This window comes from Dasypus novemcinctus, chromosome 29, assembly GCF_030445035.2.
Source record: "Dasypus novemcinctus isolate mDasNov1 chromosome 29, mDasNov1.1.hap2, whole genome shotgun sequence".
In the NCBI taxonomy this organism is placed as follows: domain Eukaryota; kingdom Metazoa; phylum Chordata; class Mammalia; order Cingulata; family Dasypodidae; genus Dasypus; species Dasypus novemcinctus.
The window spans coordinates 28,097,427-28,113,708 of NC_080701.1; the positions used below are offsets into that span (position 1 = coordinate 28,097,427).

The 16,282-nt window shown below is 48.4% G+C and overlaps 1 protein-coding gene and 1 long non-coding RNA gene across 3 annotated transcripts in view; one reads left to right on the forward strand and one right to left on the reverse strand.

Annotated features, from left to right (window-relative positions):
- Window positions 1-1,527: 1,527 nt before the first annotated feature.
- LOC111760503 (uncharacterized) lies at window positions 1,528-15,853 on the reverse strand. 2 transcript variants are annotated; one of them, XR_009184057.2, is made up of 3 exons: window positions 15,666-15,853; window positions 12,296-12,382; window positions 1,528-1,644 (listed from the first exon to the last, which is right to left on the reverse strand). It is a non-coding gene; the product is annotated as an uncharacterized lncRNA (long non-coding RNA). The 2 variants fall into 2 exon arrangements; XR_009184056.2 differs by lacking the exon at window positions 1,528-1,644 and adding an exon at window positions 10,992-11,591.
- Window positions 15,174-16,282, forward strand: part of PSD3 (pleckstrin and Sec7 domain containing 3) — a 483,258-nt gene continuing 482,149 nt past the window's right edge. Inside the window, exon 1 of the mRNA XM_058290063.2 lies at window positions 15,174-15,546. Within this exon, the coding sequence (XP_058146046.1) occupies window positions 15,223-15,546 (324 nt within the window). The 5' untranslated portion in view covers window positions 15,174-15,222. The remainder of the gene's footprint in view (window positions 15,547-16,282) is intronic.

The following is a 16,282-nucleotide window of genomic DNA, read 5'->3' on the forward strand; positions in this document are numbered from 1 at the left end:
CCACATGTAGTGCGGCCGCATGCAAGGAGTGCCGTGCCATGCAGGGGGGCCCCTGTGTTGGGGAGCCCCAGGCTCAAGGAGTGCACCTCACAAGGAGAGCCACCCTGTGCAAAAAAAGTGCAGCCCACCCAGGAGTGGCACTGCACACATGGACAGCTGATGCAGCAGGATGATGCAACAAAAAAAGACACACTTTCCTGGTGGCGCATGACAAGTATGCAAGCGGACACAGAAGAGCACGCAGTAAATGAACACAGAGCAGACAATGGGGGAAAGGGGAGAGAAATAAATAAAATAAAAAAATAAAAAAGAAAGAAATTGGAGGCAAAGCTCCTGGGAGGATAAAATGATTCATCAGATTCTAAATCTAAATCTATCAGTATCTATGTCTCTGGCTATCTATACTCTTTGAGAAGGTAAATGGACTAGCCCACACAGCCACTATGTTCTTTATTAAGAATTAGGAATATTTGACTCAATCAAAGAGTTCAACCTCATTGGACTTGTCTTCAAATTGTCATTATTTTTGAATGAACATTCCAGATTATCTCAAATGTATTTATACCCACAAGCTATAAAACATTTATAGTTTGTGGTTCGGGGGCTAATCAGACCTCAAAGTATCTTTCTGCAGTAACTGGAAAAGGCCTCCAGTACTCAGCCAGCTATTTTTAAAACACAAGCAACGGCTCACTCCTTCCAAATCAGATTACTTTGAACTTGGTGAGCAAAAGCACATCTGGGACATGTGTGTGCCAGGTCTGACACTCTAAGGCCCAGTTCCTTCAAATTATCTGGGTTGAAGTAGTGCCTGGAAAAAGTGATGGAAGTAGCTATGCATTTTGAAAGCTCAAAAATAGCCAAACAGATTTCAAACAAAAATACTCCCTCCCCCATTCTATCCAAAGTACTTGGAGAAAAGAAATAGGCCAAGAGCTCTACTTGGCCTTCAAAGCTCTACTTCAAAATACCAGAAGAAGCGGGCAGTTGGGAAATAAAGGTGTTAAATTCCATTTTTGCCAGGAGGCTTGCCTTTAGCAAAAGATTTTAAATGGATAATTTAGTTCTAATGTCCTTCAATCCAAAAATTTGAAGTGAAGCAAATATACACGGATATGTTTGGTTTTGTGGTGGTAAAGCAGGAGGGGATATGGCAACGGAAGAAGGGTCTGCTACCTGCTGTAAAATGAAGGTATATCCCGAGCACCTCCCCCTCACAGACTCTGTAGCTGTGGGCTCTCCTCGAATTTCAGCTCCTGGAGCATCCCTGGCATGGCTGGAACCCAGAGAGAATGCAGGGGAAATTTTTTTAAATAAAAAATGAGAGCTAGAGCTCCTATGAAAGGGACTTGAATAAATTCACTTCCGTTTTCATTGTTAAGGCAGTAGCATTTTACTTATTCCTGGGTAGTTCTAGGACTAGGGTGGATAATACCTAAAAAACATTGCAGTAAAAAAAGAGAAGGAAATTATTTTAATTCTATTAAAAGAAACTTGACAAATTAAAGCCAGGAGGCATTCACATTGCAATGTGATTAAGTGATTCTATGACAGTGTAAAAAACTTACCTGGAAGTGGACGTGGCTCAAGCTGTTGAGCGCCCGCCTCCCACACGGGAGGCCCCGGGTTTGGTTCCCATGCCTCCTGAAAAAACAAAAACAAACGACAAGCAAAACAAGTGAAAACACCCACTCAGGGAAGCCGATGTGGCTCAGTGGTTGAGTGCCAGCTTCCCACATACGAGTTTCTGGGTTCAATCCCCAACCCCCACTACCTCAAAAAATAAACAAACAAAAAGAAGTAAATAAACAAAAAACCTTATTAGTGACTCGTGCTCGTCATGTACCTGAAACTCTTGGAAGAGAACCGTATATTGAGAGACATTTGTGTGGCCACATGGCCTGCGGACAGGGCCATGACCTGGGAATCGGAAAACAGGTTCTAGCCGGAATTCTGCCTCCTTCTAACTCTGACGTTGAACAGGCAGCCTCACTTCCCTGACAGTTCTTTCCTCATCTTACCAAAATGGCACATTTACTTTAGAAAGGAGGAGCGACGTCTCTTCCTCCAGGACCAAGTACGAAGACAGAATCTGTGGAGGTAAACAGGTGAGAGAGAGGAGAGGAAGGATTATCTCCCGGGCAGGCTCATTCCTCTGTAGAGTCTGCTGAAGGGGTAGAAGCAGGGGACACTGGAAGAGGAGGTCGGGGGCGACTGTGGGGAGCACACAGGACACCGGGAGACGTTGTCCAAGGCACAGTGAAGTTAACAGGCAGATGTGCAGTGCGTCTACTGGTTGGCTTTCCATTGGAGTAGCATTCCCCAGCGCGTGTGGCAAGAAAATGGAAATGCTTGCACAGTGGGGGTGCAAGTGAGAGTCAGGATCAGGAAACGGACCTGGGGTCAAAAGATTTGCAAGAGCACTGCAGAGAACCTTCTGTTCTTGAAGATTCCTGGTGCCTTTTAGCGCAGTAAAGGGCCTGAGGAGTCCCGCAGTAAGGAAACAGGATTAGCTGTCACTACTCCCTGCGCTTGTTTGACTAGAGACATGGTTTTTAAGGTGTGTTTGTTAAAATCCGACTGAGCACCATAGATGAAACCCTGTTCTATGGAATAAAACCCAACTTCCCTACGAAGGTATTTAACGCCCTACAGCCTCAAAGCCTGTGCTCAGAACCCCTGAGCCAAATCTCCTGCTTGCCCTACCCCCTGCAGGCTGCGGGCCCCACCTGCCCTGCCAACCACGTGCTTGGTGGGTTTTGTGCACGGGTGTTTCGCTCATACAAAGCCAAATAACCTCTCCCCTCCGATTAGCTAATTCCTGTTTATCCTCTAAGATTCTTATTAGTCAGAATCAGCGAGCAGGACATGTTTTCTCAAGGATATTTTGTTCCTTTGAGTGAAGCCATCTATTTGGAGAAGTGACTCCTCTGTGCGTGGCAATTTGCCCTCTCTAATGGCTTTCTTGCATATTATCCCATTTAGCTTTGCTTTCCTTCTGCATGGCAGGTGTTATTATTATCCTTATTTTCTAGGTGAAAAAACTGAGGATCGGTTAGTCCAAGGGACCTGCCTGAGGTCACCAGGAAGTGGCGGAGGCCGGGGTTCTCATTTCAAACCCGAGTCTGGTCATGCTGAAGGCTCATGACTCACTAGGCGGAGAAAGGCTCGAAACATTCGAGGAGCTTCTTTTTAGAACCAATCACCTGCCTGCTCTCGCCTCCCGTCTCTTTCTCTAACACCCCAGCACCCTGGCCTCGGCCTCTTTGGCTGACCTCGGTGCCCAGAAGGATGAAAGTGTCTGGGGTGAAAAGAGGACTCATTTGTACCCCGTCCGCACAGCCTCTTCTCACAGCGGCTGCTGTTCCCAATTTTCTGCTTGGTTGGAATATTTTTTTAAAGTGGTAACTGTTTTTTGTGGGTTTTTTTGCCTTTTTCTACTGCTAAATGCAAAACAAAAAGCACAGTCATGGGTATGTGTTTGCACAAGTGTATTTCTTTTAGATGAAAATGTCTGTGATAACAAGGAGCTAAAAAGGTTGAAACTTGTGTTTTCAAGTGTTTCTCCATCCTTTGCCGTATTTCAAAAGCAGAAAGGGAATCAAGGAAAATTCTCAGACTAGAGTTGTAAACACTGAGCACAAATAAACTGGTACTGTTTTCTTTGGACTTTATTTTTATTAGCTGCCCTAAATTCTTGACCTTTATTGAGTTCACTTGGGCGGCTGAAGGCTGCAGGGACCGTCCCTGGCCTGGCTCTGGCTCCATTCTCTCCTGCTTACCCACCTTTGCTGCCCAGAAACTGCCATCAGAACAGTCTACAAGGCAGCAGCTTGAGAAAACCACCTGCACCAACAGGTCAGGGATGTGGTGGGGTTTTTCTCCTTCTAGAGTAACTAGTGTTTAAAAGGAGAATCCACTGGCACCCCTAGGCAATGCTAAGCCAAAGAAATGAATCAGTAAGAGTAGAATTTTCGGAGGGCCATCTTTCAAGTTTCATCATATTGAAAGGACTTCCTCTCCCACTTACAAGGGCATCCTGTCCACGGGAGAAAAGAAATAATGTGAAGTTGAAAAAGAAGTCCTAATGCATATGTGGTAACGGTCATTTTTCTGTATTTAAGCAGCTGCACAGAACTCATGGGAAGTGTTCTGTTTTCACACAGTTGTGCTTTGAAGTATCCTTTCCTGCCCTCTACTCTCTACTTCTCATTTTTATTAATTAATTTATTTAAATTTATCCCCCCCCCCCTTGAGGCTTGTTTGCTGTCTGCTCTCTGCATCCATTCACTATGCATTCTTCTGTGTCTGCTGCTCTCCCTTTGTTGCATCATCTTGCTGCACCAGCTCTCCGCAGGCGCGGGCCGTCAGCTCTCCATGGTCACAGGTGAGCCTGCCTTCACAAGGACACAAACCCAGGGCCTCCTATATGGTAGACGGGAGCCCAACTGATAGAGCCACAGCCACTTCCCTCTACTTCTCATTTTTTATTCTAAGGAGCCTTTCCAGAAAAGCAAGGCTGTTGTTTCTGTTATTGCAAGATTTCCTTCTGCAAGGCACGGAGTGTGGGTGGAGAGCACACAAGCTTCCCTCCTCATCCATGCCTGTCACCATCACCTGGTCTACCGGGCCATGGTGAACAGGTCCACAGGCTGTAGCTCTGTCCTCTGCCCGCTCAGTGTGGCCGCGTCCCCGCCAAGCCGTCGAGGGCCAGGCTGGCTTGCTCTTCTCCCAGCAAAAATGGTGCTCTGTTTGGCAGGCAGCTCTTTGCTTTGCTTCCTGACAGGAACAAAGCAGGTGGGCTGCAGAGAATGGCGCTGAAGACTGGCTGACCGCAGTTCACATCTCAGCCCGCCCTCTTGCTGAGGAAGCTACCTTGGTCAAGTGGCTTGAGACCTCGGAGCCTCCGTCCACTTGTCCGTACCAGGGGAGGGCAGCATTTCCACAGGAGTGGGTGAAATACTACCTATGAGGCACCTGGCACGGGCCAGACTTGTGGTCGCCATTTGCCTTCTCCCTCTGTTCCTCCCTCAGTGTGGAGAAAGAGCCTCTGGTGGGTCCTCAAGAGAGGTTTGTTCGGCTGAAAAGCTGCACTGAATAAACTAATGAACTTCACTGTCTTTCTGACTCATTGTAATCCTTTCCTCAAGAACCCTCAGCAGACCCCCTTCTCTTGGTTTTTGAGACCCTCTGTGATCTAGAAGGAAGCCCTCCAGCCTTATTTTCCCTTGTTGGCCCAATGTGGTCTGTGCTCCATCACTCTGAACCGCTTACTCTTCCGCTTGCTATACAATTAGCCATTTGTGAGTCTTGGCTCTGGTTTTCTCAGCCATGGACTTGTGGCTCCCCAATCCTTACCTGTTGAAATACTGACCTGCAATGGCCAACTCCAATGGCACCTCTTCCCTGGCAGCTCAGTTGGAATTATTCTCTCTCTCTCCATTCAATATTGATCACATTCTACCTTGTTTTAAAGCTGTATGTTTTTCTGTCTCCTCATTATATTACAGGCTTATTAAAGGCAAGAATGTGTTCATTTATATACCATTTGTTCATTTAACAAGTATTTATTGAGCACCTACTGCATGCTAAACTTTGTGTATAGAATGGAAGCAAACCCACTTGTTGTTTGCCCTGGTCTTAGGAAAGTCAGACCTCAAACATTATGCAAACAACTCTGCCTCGATGCATTGTTATATGTGCTATGAAGCCATCTATTACAGAGGAACCATGGATAATAGCAGCTCAGTAGATGCTTGCTAAATTGCCCTCTTCCTTGCTCTCATTTCTGCTTGATCTTCAAAAGTCCATCATACACATTTGTGATGCTTCTTGTATGGCAGTAGTATATGGAGCCTGCCCCATCTGCTGTGCTCTCCCCATCTTCTGAGCCCCATAGTACTTTGACTTTGTCATCTCTAATGGCCTTTGCCTGCTTCTGTCTTGATTCTGAGTTATGTGTACAGTCAACACCCCACTGGGCTCTAAGCTGCTTCTGGGCACTGACTGGTTTAGACTTGACTCTGTAGACCCCATCGCCCATAGCACACTGTGACTGCTTACATATATTTACTGAAATAGTGAACGTGAGTCAGCTGATAGCAATGCACTACACCTCACTGATGTTAGACTCATCAGTTGCTCACTTTGCCTTATCTTAAAAGAGAGCAGCAAGCCATAAAATTCTTCTCTGTCATCTTAACGTGGTAATTATTCAGTAGCATTTGACGCGAGGGCAAGGATTTTTATATTGTACGTACAGTGGTTGATATTTTCACGCCTGCTCCTGCTGAGGTGTGGGGCAAGGACTCTGGTCCTGTGTAGGGCTCTTTCCTTTTCATCACTTCTCCAAACCAAAACCTAGACTTGTATCTTCAGCCTGGAGCACCTGTCAAGTACAGTGGAACCTCCCACAATCCTAAAACCAATGCCTGTGGACAGCCTGACCTAAAATTGGAGTGAATCCAGTTTTGGACAAGGTGCTGAATGTAGTTACGCCTTATTAGATTCTAGATGTCTCCCTTCATCTAGCTTAAGGGCCCATATCCTGGCTTTCTTGGGAGGGGAATTGAGTTTATAACTGACCCAGGTAAGGGGTTTTTGACTCCTGGATTATTTTGCCCTTGTAGGAGGTAGAGAATAGAACCAAAGCTCAAACTTGCCAAGAGTAACTAAGGCTCACCATGTATTCCTTTGAAGCTTTTATGCAGGGCCCTTATTGAAGGATACTGCTATTGCACGGTAAACAGCAGGTGCCCCATCAGTATGTGTTTAATAGTTGTTGTCATTAAATCCTGATAAAACTTCCTTCAGTTCTATTTAACAGTGCATCGTTGTGCATGGGGGGTACATCAAATGGTTTTTCAGTCACGCTATTCTATTAGTCATATTTTGATTGTGTTTCGGTGAATGTTGTTGTCTGATATATTTATATTATCAATGTGCAGATCTGAGGTTAGAATTGAGTTAGTTTACGCATGGGAGAAGAGTTGCAACATTAAAATATTTTGGGTGGCTTCTGATTTTGAGTTGGGAGTTGCAAAAAAGGAAATGTCTGAAGCTCTAAAAACCTCCTTCTTCCCTTCCTGTCTTTTCTTTTCCTTATGATCATTCAGGGAATGATATGTGGTTGGCTTCCAAAGATGTGCTATTGTCAGAAAGTGGTAGGAAAATTCTGGAAAGGAGAGGCTTAATGAGGATCAGAGGAGCTGGTGAAGGGCTCCTGGAGGTGATGGAAAAGTAGCATTTGGATGGGGAGGGCTGGCGAGGGAGGTGGCTCGAGCAGGCTTCTGAGCAAGCACTTACCCACCCTTGCTTCCTGAAGTTGCTGTCAGAACAATCTACAAGGAAGACAGACCTTGGGAGCACACCTTGTGTGAGGCAGGGTCACACAGGGGAGTGTGGGGGAGCACCCCGAATCAGCAAGGAAGGTACAAGCCAATCACTGGCTGCGCGGTCTTCTTGTCCTTAAGACACTGGGGTCCCCGGGACAGGGGCACGGCGAGGACGGGGTGTTGGAACACTGATGTAGCAGCAGTTGGTGCAGCAGATTAGGTGAGGAGGGAAGCCCTGCAAGGACTTAACAGAGTCGGGCTGGGAGGTGGCCGTGGGCACAAGTGGAGCAGGGGCCCTTCAGATCCCTGGTTTGGAGTGACAACACAAAGGCTTGGTGGCCCGGCTTGGCCACTTGCGGATGACCTTGCACAAGTTGCTGAATCTGTCTGGGCCTCAGTTTTGTCATCTTTATGGCCCATCTCCTGGCATCGTGAGGATTAAACTGGATAAAAACCGGGAAGTGCTGGGCTCTTGGAGGCACTAGATAACATCGCAGCTGTGACCAAGTTCACAAGAACTGGGCGATTGTCTCCTCTGACTCCGTGGAAAATGTGCCGCGGATTAGAAGTAATTCTCATTCATCTAACCAAGTGTTCTTGAAAGTGCTTTCCAGTAACCTGGCAACCCCGTGGGGGCGACTTCACTGAGGAACAAGCAGAAGCCACCAGAGGTTAAGCGAAGGAGGGGCAGCCTCTGGCGTCGAGCCCACAGACCCCTCACCCCTCAGCCTGCCACCCTCCTCACCCGTCCCCCGCCCGGTCCTGCCTGGCTGCCAGGAGCCCTGGCCTCTAACTGTGTGGCGCCCAAGAGTACGGGGCTTTAGGAAGGAGGCACGAGAGGAGCGTGACATACAGCAGAGCGTTCACAACCTGGCATGGCCTGCTGCTCTTATCTGCTCTGGCACTTTCCCTGGTCGCCTCAAAAGCAGTCTGTGTGTGATCAGATGCCAGGGCAGGCACACGTCACCTTAAACGACGACGAGGACCTCAGAGCATGCGGGAGCGTGAGTGGGGTGGGGGAGTGAGGGGCGAGAAACAGGGTAGAAATGAAAGGCTCTTGCTCAGGAGAATGTTTCCCGAGCGTTCCCTGGTTCCTCTATAAATGATAACCACAAGGGGAATTTCTGGCCCACTGGCTTCTCCTTCTGAAGAAATGAGCTGTGCTCAGTTCTTGGGGAGAGGCAAAAAGCGGTCCCGAGGAGCCTGAAGGGATGAGGGGATGATGTGCTCCTCTAACTGGGAGAGGACCTGTGAAAAGTTTTCTTTTCTCTCTTTTTTAATCCCCTCTCCTTTTCAAAAGACCTCTTTTTTAACTTAGATAAAAATGTCGAGACTTCATCTATAAAATAGAAGCCAAAGTTGGCTTTTAAATGTATGAATTGGGAACAGTGTGGCATCATGGAAAGAGCACAGGCTTTGGAAAGACCTGGGACTGCTTGCTGTGTCTCTTTAGGCAAATACTTTAACTTCTGCAGGCTTCAGCGTCCATATCTTTGAGACAGGGATTCTAACACTTACCTTGCTCCGAGGATTAGAAGAAAGAGATGTCAAATGCCCACGGCAGTGCCAGGCATAAGTAGACATTCAATAAAGGCCACTCTCCTTCCTCCTGCTTCTTCTCCTTCACCATCCATAGTACATCAATCTCACTGTTATGTAAATGTCCTTATAATAATGGAAGAGACTAAGCTATGACTCTGAGGGTATATTACTAACCAGCTGACAGAATATCCTGGAAAATCTTGAAGCCTTCTTTGATCTGGCAGAGCATTGCTTGGACTCTCCTAGGTCATATCTTTCAGGTCGCCACCCCCCACCCCTCATGCCCTTGAAATGTCCTCTCCTTCTTAGCACTTCAAGCCTCACAACCTCTAAGGTTTCATGTCTGCCATGCTCTTCCCCAGTCCACCTCCCTGCCCCACCCGTCCACCTAGTCTCTCACTCTTTCCTGACTCAAGAATGCAGCTAATCGGTTTTCCAAACACGTTGCTTATAGCAGAAGAGGGCTGTACCTTCCTAGACTCTTTCCTTTCTATCAGGCTGGAAATGCCCAACATGTCACAACAGGATTGGGAACAGGGATTCCTGAGAGCTCCCAATTCAACAGCCAAGTGGAGACACCTGCAGGCGTCGCCTCTCGAGGGAGTGAAGGAGAGCTGGAAGGCAGGTGGTGACCGACTACTAAGTTTGACTTAAAACTCTGAGTGGAATATTTCCAGAAACCCTTGGGAATTCCCGCAACTTGGGCCTCTGACTCTTACTCTCTGGAATCACCACTCTTTTGGGGAGAATTAGTTTTCTTCAATTCAGACAAGAGATCTTGAGAAAGTACCATTTTCATACAATCTTCAGTCGTTTACACTCTGAGGAACACTGAGGAAATACCTCTAGAGAGGGTAATAAAACTTTCTGGTCAGCAAGAATGATACACATGTGGTGGGTGGAATCTTTCTGGGAATCCAGCTTTAGAGATAAGAAGTACAGCTAGGCTGGACAAGCTGTTTGGACGGTGTATTAGTCAGCCAAAGGGGTGCTGATGCAAACTACCAGAAATTGGTGGGTATTTATTTGGGGTAGGAGCTTACATTTCCCAGGCCATAAAGCATAAGTTACTTCCCTCACCAAAGTCTATTCCCATGGTTTGGAGCAAGATGGCTGCCGACGTCTGCGAGGGCTCAGCTCCTCTGTTTCCTCCACAAGGTCAGCTGTAGACTATCAGGCAAACAGCTCTGTCTCTACCTCTGGGGCTCCAGCTTCAGCATCAAACTCCAACATCAAAACTCCAACACTAAAAGCCTTCTAACTCTGTCCTTTGCCATGCTTTTTTATCTGTGAGTCCCCACCCACTAAAGGGTGGGGACTCAATGCCCTACTGGCACAAGAGGTATTACTTAATCAACTAAACCTATGAATCCAATATAATTTAATACGCCCAGAGGAAAAGATCAGTTTACAAACATAATCCAATATTTCTTTTTGGGATTCATCAGTAATATCGAACTGCTAGAGATGGCGTCCGCCAGAAGTAGAGAGGTAGAGCAAGAGCCAGTCTAAACCACTGCCAAACATAACTATGTTTCCTTAAGCAAGTTACTTAATCTCTCCTCTCCTCTCTTCTCTCTCTTTATTTCCAAAACGGGGATTATACTACCTGCTTCATAAGGTTGCATAAGGCTTAGGTGAAAGATGTGAGTGTTCTGATATCCTTCCTCAGTGCCCACTCCCCTCTCCACCTTGTTAGGATTCTAGAATTTTTTTTTTCCCTCCCTTGAAGTGACTAAATGAATCGTTAGCAGAAATAGAGAATAATTTATATTATTCATCATTTACATGGCTACCTTATGAATCTTGAAGGTTAATGGCCGTAGGGAAATATGCAGTCAAATTAGAATGCTTTCAGGGCAAGAGTTGAGTCTTCAGAGAAATCAGAGACAATGATTTAGTTCAGAATTACTGCGGCTGCCATGAGTAGATGATGAGGAGGATGATGATGATGATGATTATAAAGACACCCATCACAAACCAAAGACCTAATATATACCACTTTTGTGTTTACAAAGTACTCTCACATAGATTATCTCCTTTTTTCACACTTTTTAAATTAAAGTTAATAGATCACAAAGAATGTTACATTAAAAAACATTAAAAAAAACAAAAAAACATAAGAGGTTCCCATATACCCCACTCCCCACCCCCCCATCATTTTTGTAAATGGTGTTTTATTGAAGATATATACATCACAAAAATAAGTTACATTAAAAACCATAAGAGGTTCCCTTATACCTCCTACCCCCCCACCCCACTCCTCCCACACCAACAACCTGCCTCATCACTGTCGCACACTCATCGCACTCGGTGAACACATTTTGGAGCACTGCTGCACCACATATATAATACTTTACCCTGTAGTTTACCCTCTCCCCCAGCACATTCAGTGGGTGATGGCAGGATATATAAAGTCCAGCGTCTGTCCCTGCAGTATCATTTAGGACAACTCCAAGTCCCCAAAATGCCCCCAAATCACATCTCTTCTTCCCTCTCCCCACCCTCAGCAACTACTGTGGCCACTTTCTCCACCTCAATGCTACGATTTCTTTCATTACTAGTCACAATAGTTCTATAATAGAATAGCAGTAAGTCCACTCTAATCCATATTCTATTCCTCCATCCTGTGGACGCTGCGATGGTGATGTCCACTCCACCTCTAGATCAAGAGGGGCTTAGATTCCACATGGGTGTAGATTTTCTCTTTTGAACCTGCAAAGCAATCCTTGTAAGGCAGTCAAGGCAGAAATTTATTTGCTTTTTTACAGATAAGTCCCCTGAGACTCAGAGACTTGCTGTGAGTCACAGTTAATAAGTAAGTGGGTTATGTCACATCCAAACCCTTGTCTCCTGACCCCAAATCCATTGCTAATGCTTCCCTCATCCTAACTAATTCTTTGGCTTTTAGATGCTCACCCATTAGACAGGAGGTCTAAAAGCATGCATTGCAGATAAATATATTTATATGATCTATTTCATGAGGCAGCTCAGATTGCTTTGTTGAGTGAACCAAGCTTCTCCAGGCCTCAACAGTTTGTGGGTATAAATTCTAACAGTCACTAACATTTCTTGAGAACCTGTAATGTCCCACCGCGCTATACCAAGTAAACCCTTTACATACTCTTCCACTTCATCCTTATACCAACCCCATAAGGTAGGTAGTGTATCCTCATCTTAGAGAAAAGCACACTGGTCATCAGAGAGGTTAAGTAACTTGCCCAAGGTCACACAGCCCCACCATGGAAGCAGGACCCAGAGAAAAGTCTCTCACTGAAGCACATATTCTCGGTCACTATGCTACTTACGTCAGCAGCAGTAACCCTTGCTTCCCTGGCACTTGCCCCACTTCACGTACAGATTCTGAGGCTCTACAAGTGGCCCCAGATATGTAAAGGTGTTCCAAGGCGGTGTCTTACCTGTGACCTCAAGTAAGCCCTCTTGGTCCTCCTGTCAACTTGCACGTGGCATCCACACTGGCTTTACTCCCGTCCTGTTCCAGCCCACTGGAAATGAAATATTTAAGAGCAATCATCTCTTGAATTTTCAAATAAACAAGAAGAGGGAAATGCCTTCAACCTACGAGTACCACCGCGGTTTCTTTAGTACAGGGTTTTTTTTGGAAAGTTGAATGGAAAGGGATAAGGGAGCTAAAGTGAAACTTGTCATCTGCTCTTGACGTCCCTGCTGACCTGGGGTAGTTGTGGCAAAAGAGGCTTCAGGCAGTGACTTCACTTCTTTGAGCCTCACACTGCTCATCTGTAAAATGGAAACAATGTGACCTACTTCACAGCGCTGTGTTGTGCCCTGGATGGAACAAGGTTTATGAAACGTGTAGCATAATGAATGGCACTTGCAGATGCTAAAACAAAAATCCCTGTTCTAGGAGAGCGGGTCTAGCTCACTGCGTGGGTACCTGCTTCGCATGCACGAGGTCCCAGGTTCAATCCCTGGTACCTCCTAAAAAACTAAAACTCAAAAATCCCTGTTCTATGGGAAGACCTAGCTCCTTACAAAATTGTGTTCATTGAGTAATTCTAATGTCCAAGCAATATACAAACAAGTTATTTTAAAAGAGAGAGTGAGAATTGTGCAAAGATGACTAGAAATCCCTCACATCAGATTTTTGTTGAAAATTAGTGCAGTGCTATCAGCATATCGTTATTCCAAGGGATGAATGCAACATTTGGACCTAATTTTTCTCTGGTATAGTCTTTGTTATAAAGGGATTAGAGCTGCCTGTGTTTGGCCCAGACCACTTGGGACACCTTTCTGAGATGTAGGAGAGTTGTCTGTCAGCCATCTGGAAATGTGGGCAGAGTGTGCCGTAACCTTGGGTGAAAAAGCTGCGTAAAGGGAAGCGGTTGTGGCTCAACTGATAGCGCGTCCACCTACCATATGGAGGGCCCAAGGGTTCGATACCCAGGGCCTCCTGACCCATGTGGTGAGCCGGCCCACGCACAGTGCTGCCATGTGCAAGGAGTGCCGTGCCACGCAGAAGTGTCCCCCACATAGGGGAGCCCCATGCGCGAGGAGCGCGTCCCACAAGGAGAGCCGCCCCATGTGAAAAAAGCACAGCCCGCCCAGGAGCGGTACCGCACACACAGAGCTGACACAGCAAGACGACGCAACAAAAAGAGACGCAGATTCTCAGTGCCGCCTGACAAGAATACAAGTGGACACAGAAGAGCACACGGTGAATGGACACAGACAGCAGACAATGGTGGGGGGGGGGGAATAAATAAAATAAATCTTAAAAAAAAAAAAAGCTGTGTGAAGAGTTTTTAAAAGGATGACATAGGAACCCAACCACTCAGCCTTAGTTTCCAAAGACTCACCCTGATTCCCAGCACTTGTGGCCTTTGATTATTCCACGGGTGCTGCCAAAGTGAGGTCATGTCGAGCCGCTTGGAGAGACAGCTCTGGCTTTGATGTGCTGCAGAGCAGCGAGCTTTCTGGGCCACAAATATACTTTGTCTCAGAGGATGATTTGTTGGTTCCCTTTTAGTCATTTCAAATTGGTAAAGAAAAGAGCTTTCTCAGCCCTGCCCTTTTCTCTCCCCAGGAAAAAGGTAGCATGACTTGGCAAAGGCCCTTTTCCACCGTCAAGGATACTGAGCCTGTCAGTAACAACTCTGAATGTGCAGTTACTCAGCCCATTCTTTAGGTGATTGTTTTACGATGTCTGTCAAGTATGATTTTCTTCTTCCTTTCTGTCTTGCTTTTCTTCTCCTATAGTTTCCTTCTCAACGACTGGTTATAATTTGCTTAAAAAAGAAATGATCAATCAAAAATAGGGCTGCACGTCTCAAGTTAAGGAGGCCAAAGCTTAAAAACTGCCAGCCTGATTTTACTTGGATGTTTTTTCTTATATCTTCTTTCTCTCTTCCTTCTTTTCTTTTTAACCTCATGGTAAGTATTTTGACGTGGGTCTGCAGGATTACCCCTGGGGAATCCCCAAAATAGCCACGGGATTTGAGGTGGAAATTTATGAAGACATTAAAATTGCTTACAATTGTTTGTCTTTATCTAGAGGTGTTAAAAATAGTCCGTGAAAATCAAGGCAAGCAAGGCAGATTAAAAGGACACTTGGACGTTTACTGGAAGCTGCATGCCTGAACCGCTTTGTACGCACACCAGATGGCAGGGAGAGTTAATACAGAGTTTAGGATGAAGCCGTGCCATCAGTCACTTTCATCTTTCTATAACAAATTTGGGGAAAGGGGGCAATGCAGAGCGGGGAGAAGCTTTGTGTCCCGTCCCCCCGCCACTGCTTGTCCATGTGAGCCCCCCACCCCTGGGACTCCCTGCCTGGGCTCCCCTGGCCCTCTGAAGACCCGGGCTGGGTGGCAAGCTGAAGGTGTGTCCTTTGCTTCCGCAGGCGGCCCGGGGACAGCGGGCTGAGTCACGGCTGCCCACAGCTGCCGGCGTTGGCCCCCCTGGGCACCGAGGCCTGGAACGAGACCCTGGCAAGGACCGCCCTCCCCCCTCGGAGGAAATGGCCGAGCCGCCGCAGCAGCAGCCGCTGAAAACTTCCTTCCTCTTCGTCCAGCTGCAGGCCCCCCCGGCCCAGGCCCGCCCCGGCCCGGCCCCCGCCGCGGCCGCGCTCCCCGGGGGGCCGCGCCTCTTGGCAGCCCCGCAGCGCCCGGGAGGCCGCGGGCCGGCCCCGCCGGCTGCTCTCGCCCGCCCGGCGCAGGAGGAGACGGAGGCAGAGGAGCCAGCCCGGCCCCCGGGTCCCCGGCCCCCGGGTCCCCGGCGGGGCGGGCAGCGGGGCGCCCCGAGGCGCAGGCCCGGGTCCAGGCAGCCGCCGGCCCTGCCATGCCGCCGGCCTAGCGCCGCTCCCGTCATGAGCCATGGGGACAGCCAGCCCTGCGCGGGCCGGACACGCTGGCCGCTCGTCCGGGGTCCCCAGGACCCGTGGAGTACGGACCGTCCGTCCAGGGGCGCCTTGGGGTGCCCTGGGCCGCAGGCCGCCCCGGCCCCTGCTGCTGACGGGGATGGAAGGGCCGCGCCGAGGACAGAGGCTGCGTCCTGCCAGGTACTGCTGGACAGTCGGAAGGTGGCCCTGGGTACCGCATCGTGGGCCTTGAGGGCCCAGCTCTACACCTACGGCCCCCCCATCCACACCTGCCACTGCGCCCCGGCCCCTCCTGCCGCCCGGCCTCTCAAGGTAAGCTCTTGCGTGTGACCGGAGCCCCCAGAGCCAGGACCCCCACAGGCGGAAGAGAAAGGGGGGACACGTGTGCCCTCCCGGCTCCCAGCCTGTCACACCTGGCCCCCCACTCGCACCTGAGTCTCCCCTCGGTGATCCTGGAGACCAGAGGTGCCCGCAGGCACCGTCCCCAGCCTGGCCCCGGCTCTTTCCTCTGGGCTCGGCCACCTTCCCCGCCGCTGACAACATTGTGTTTGGAAGGAGGCGATGAGTAACTCTTTCCCGCAGTTTCTTCCGAGGATGGGAGAGGAAGAGTCAGGAGGGACAGGCTAGAAGGCGGGGGAAAGGAGGCACGGGGACATTTATCGGGTTTCCACGCTGGGCCAGTCATTCAGCTACGTATTCTCTCTCCTCTTGTTAATCCTCACAACAGCCCTGTGCCAAGGAGTTTCACATCCCTGACTTTAGCTGAGGGCGTTGAGAGGCGGCTGGGGAAAAAGGCTCCCCTCCTTCCAAGAGGTCAAGGGCAGCGGCAAAACTTGTTCTCCAGAATGGGCTCTGGGAACTTGACTGGTGGCTTTAGGGACTTTTGTGGAGGTTTTCAGAACTGGAGCGCAGCCTTAGAAATCAGCCACATCCTGCAGTCGCCCTTGCAAGCTTGACTTTCCAGGTCCGCATAGTCACCTGCCTTGACCCCATCACCTGGCCAGGTAGCCTTGGGCACCAGCCCTCTCCACCCCCATTCCCACCAGGA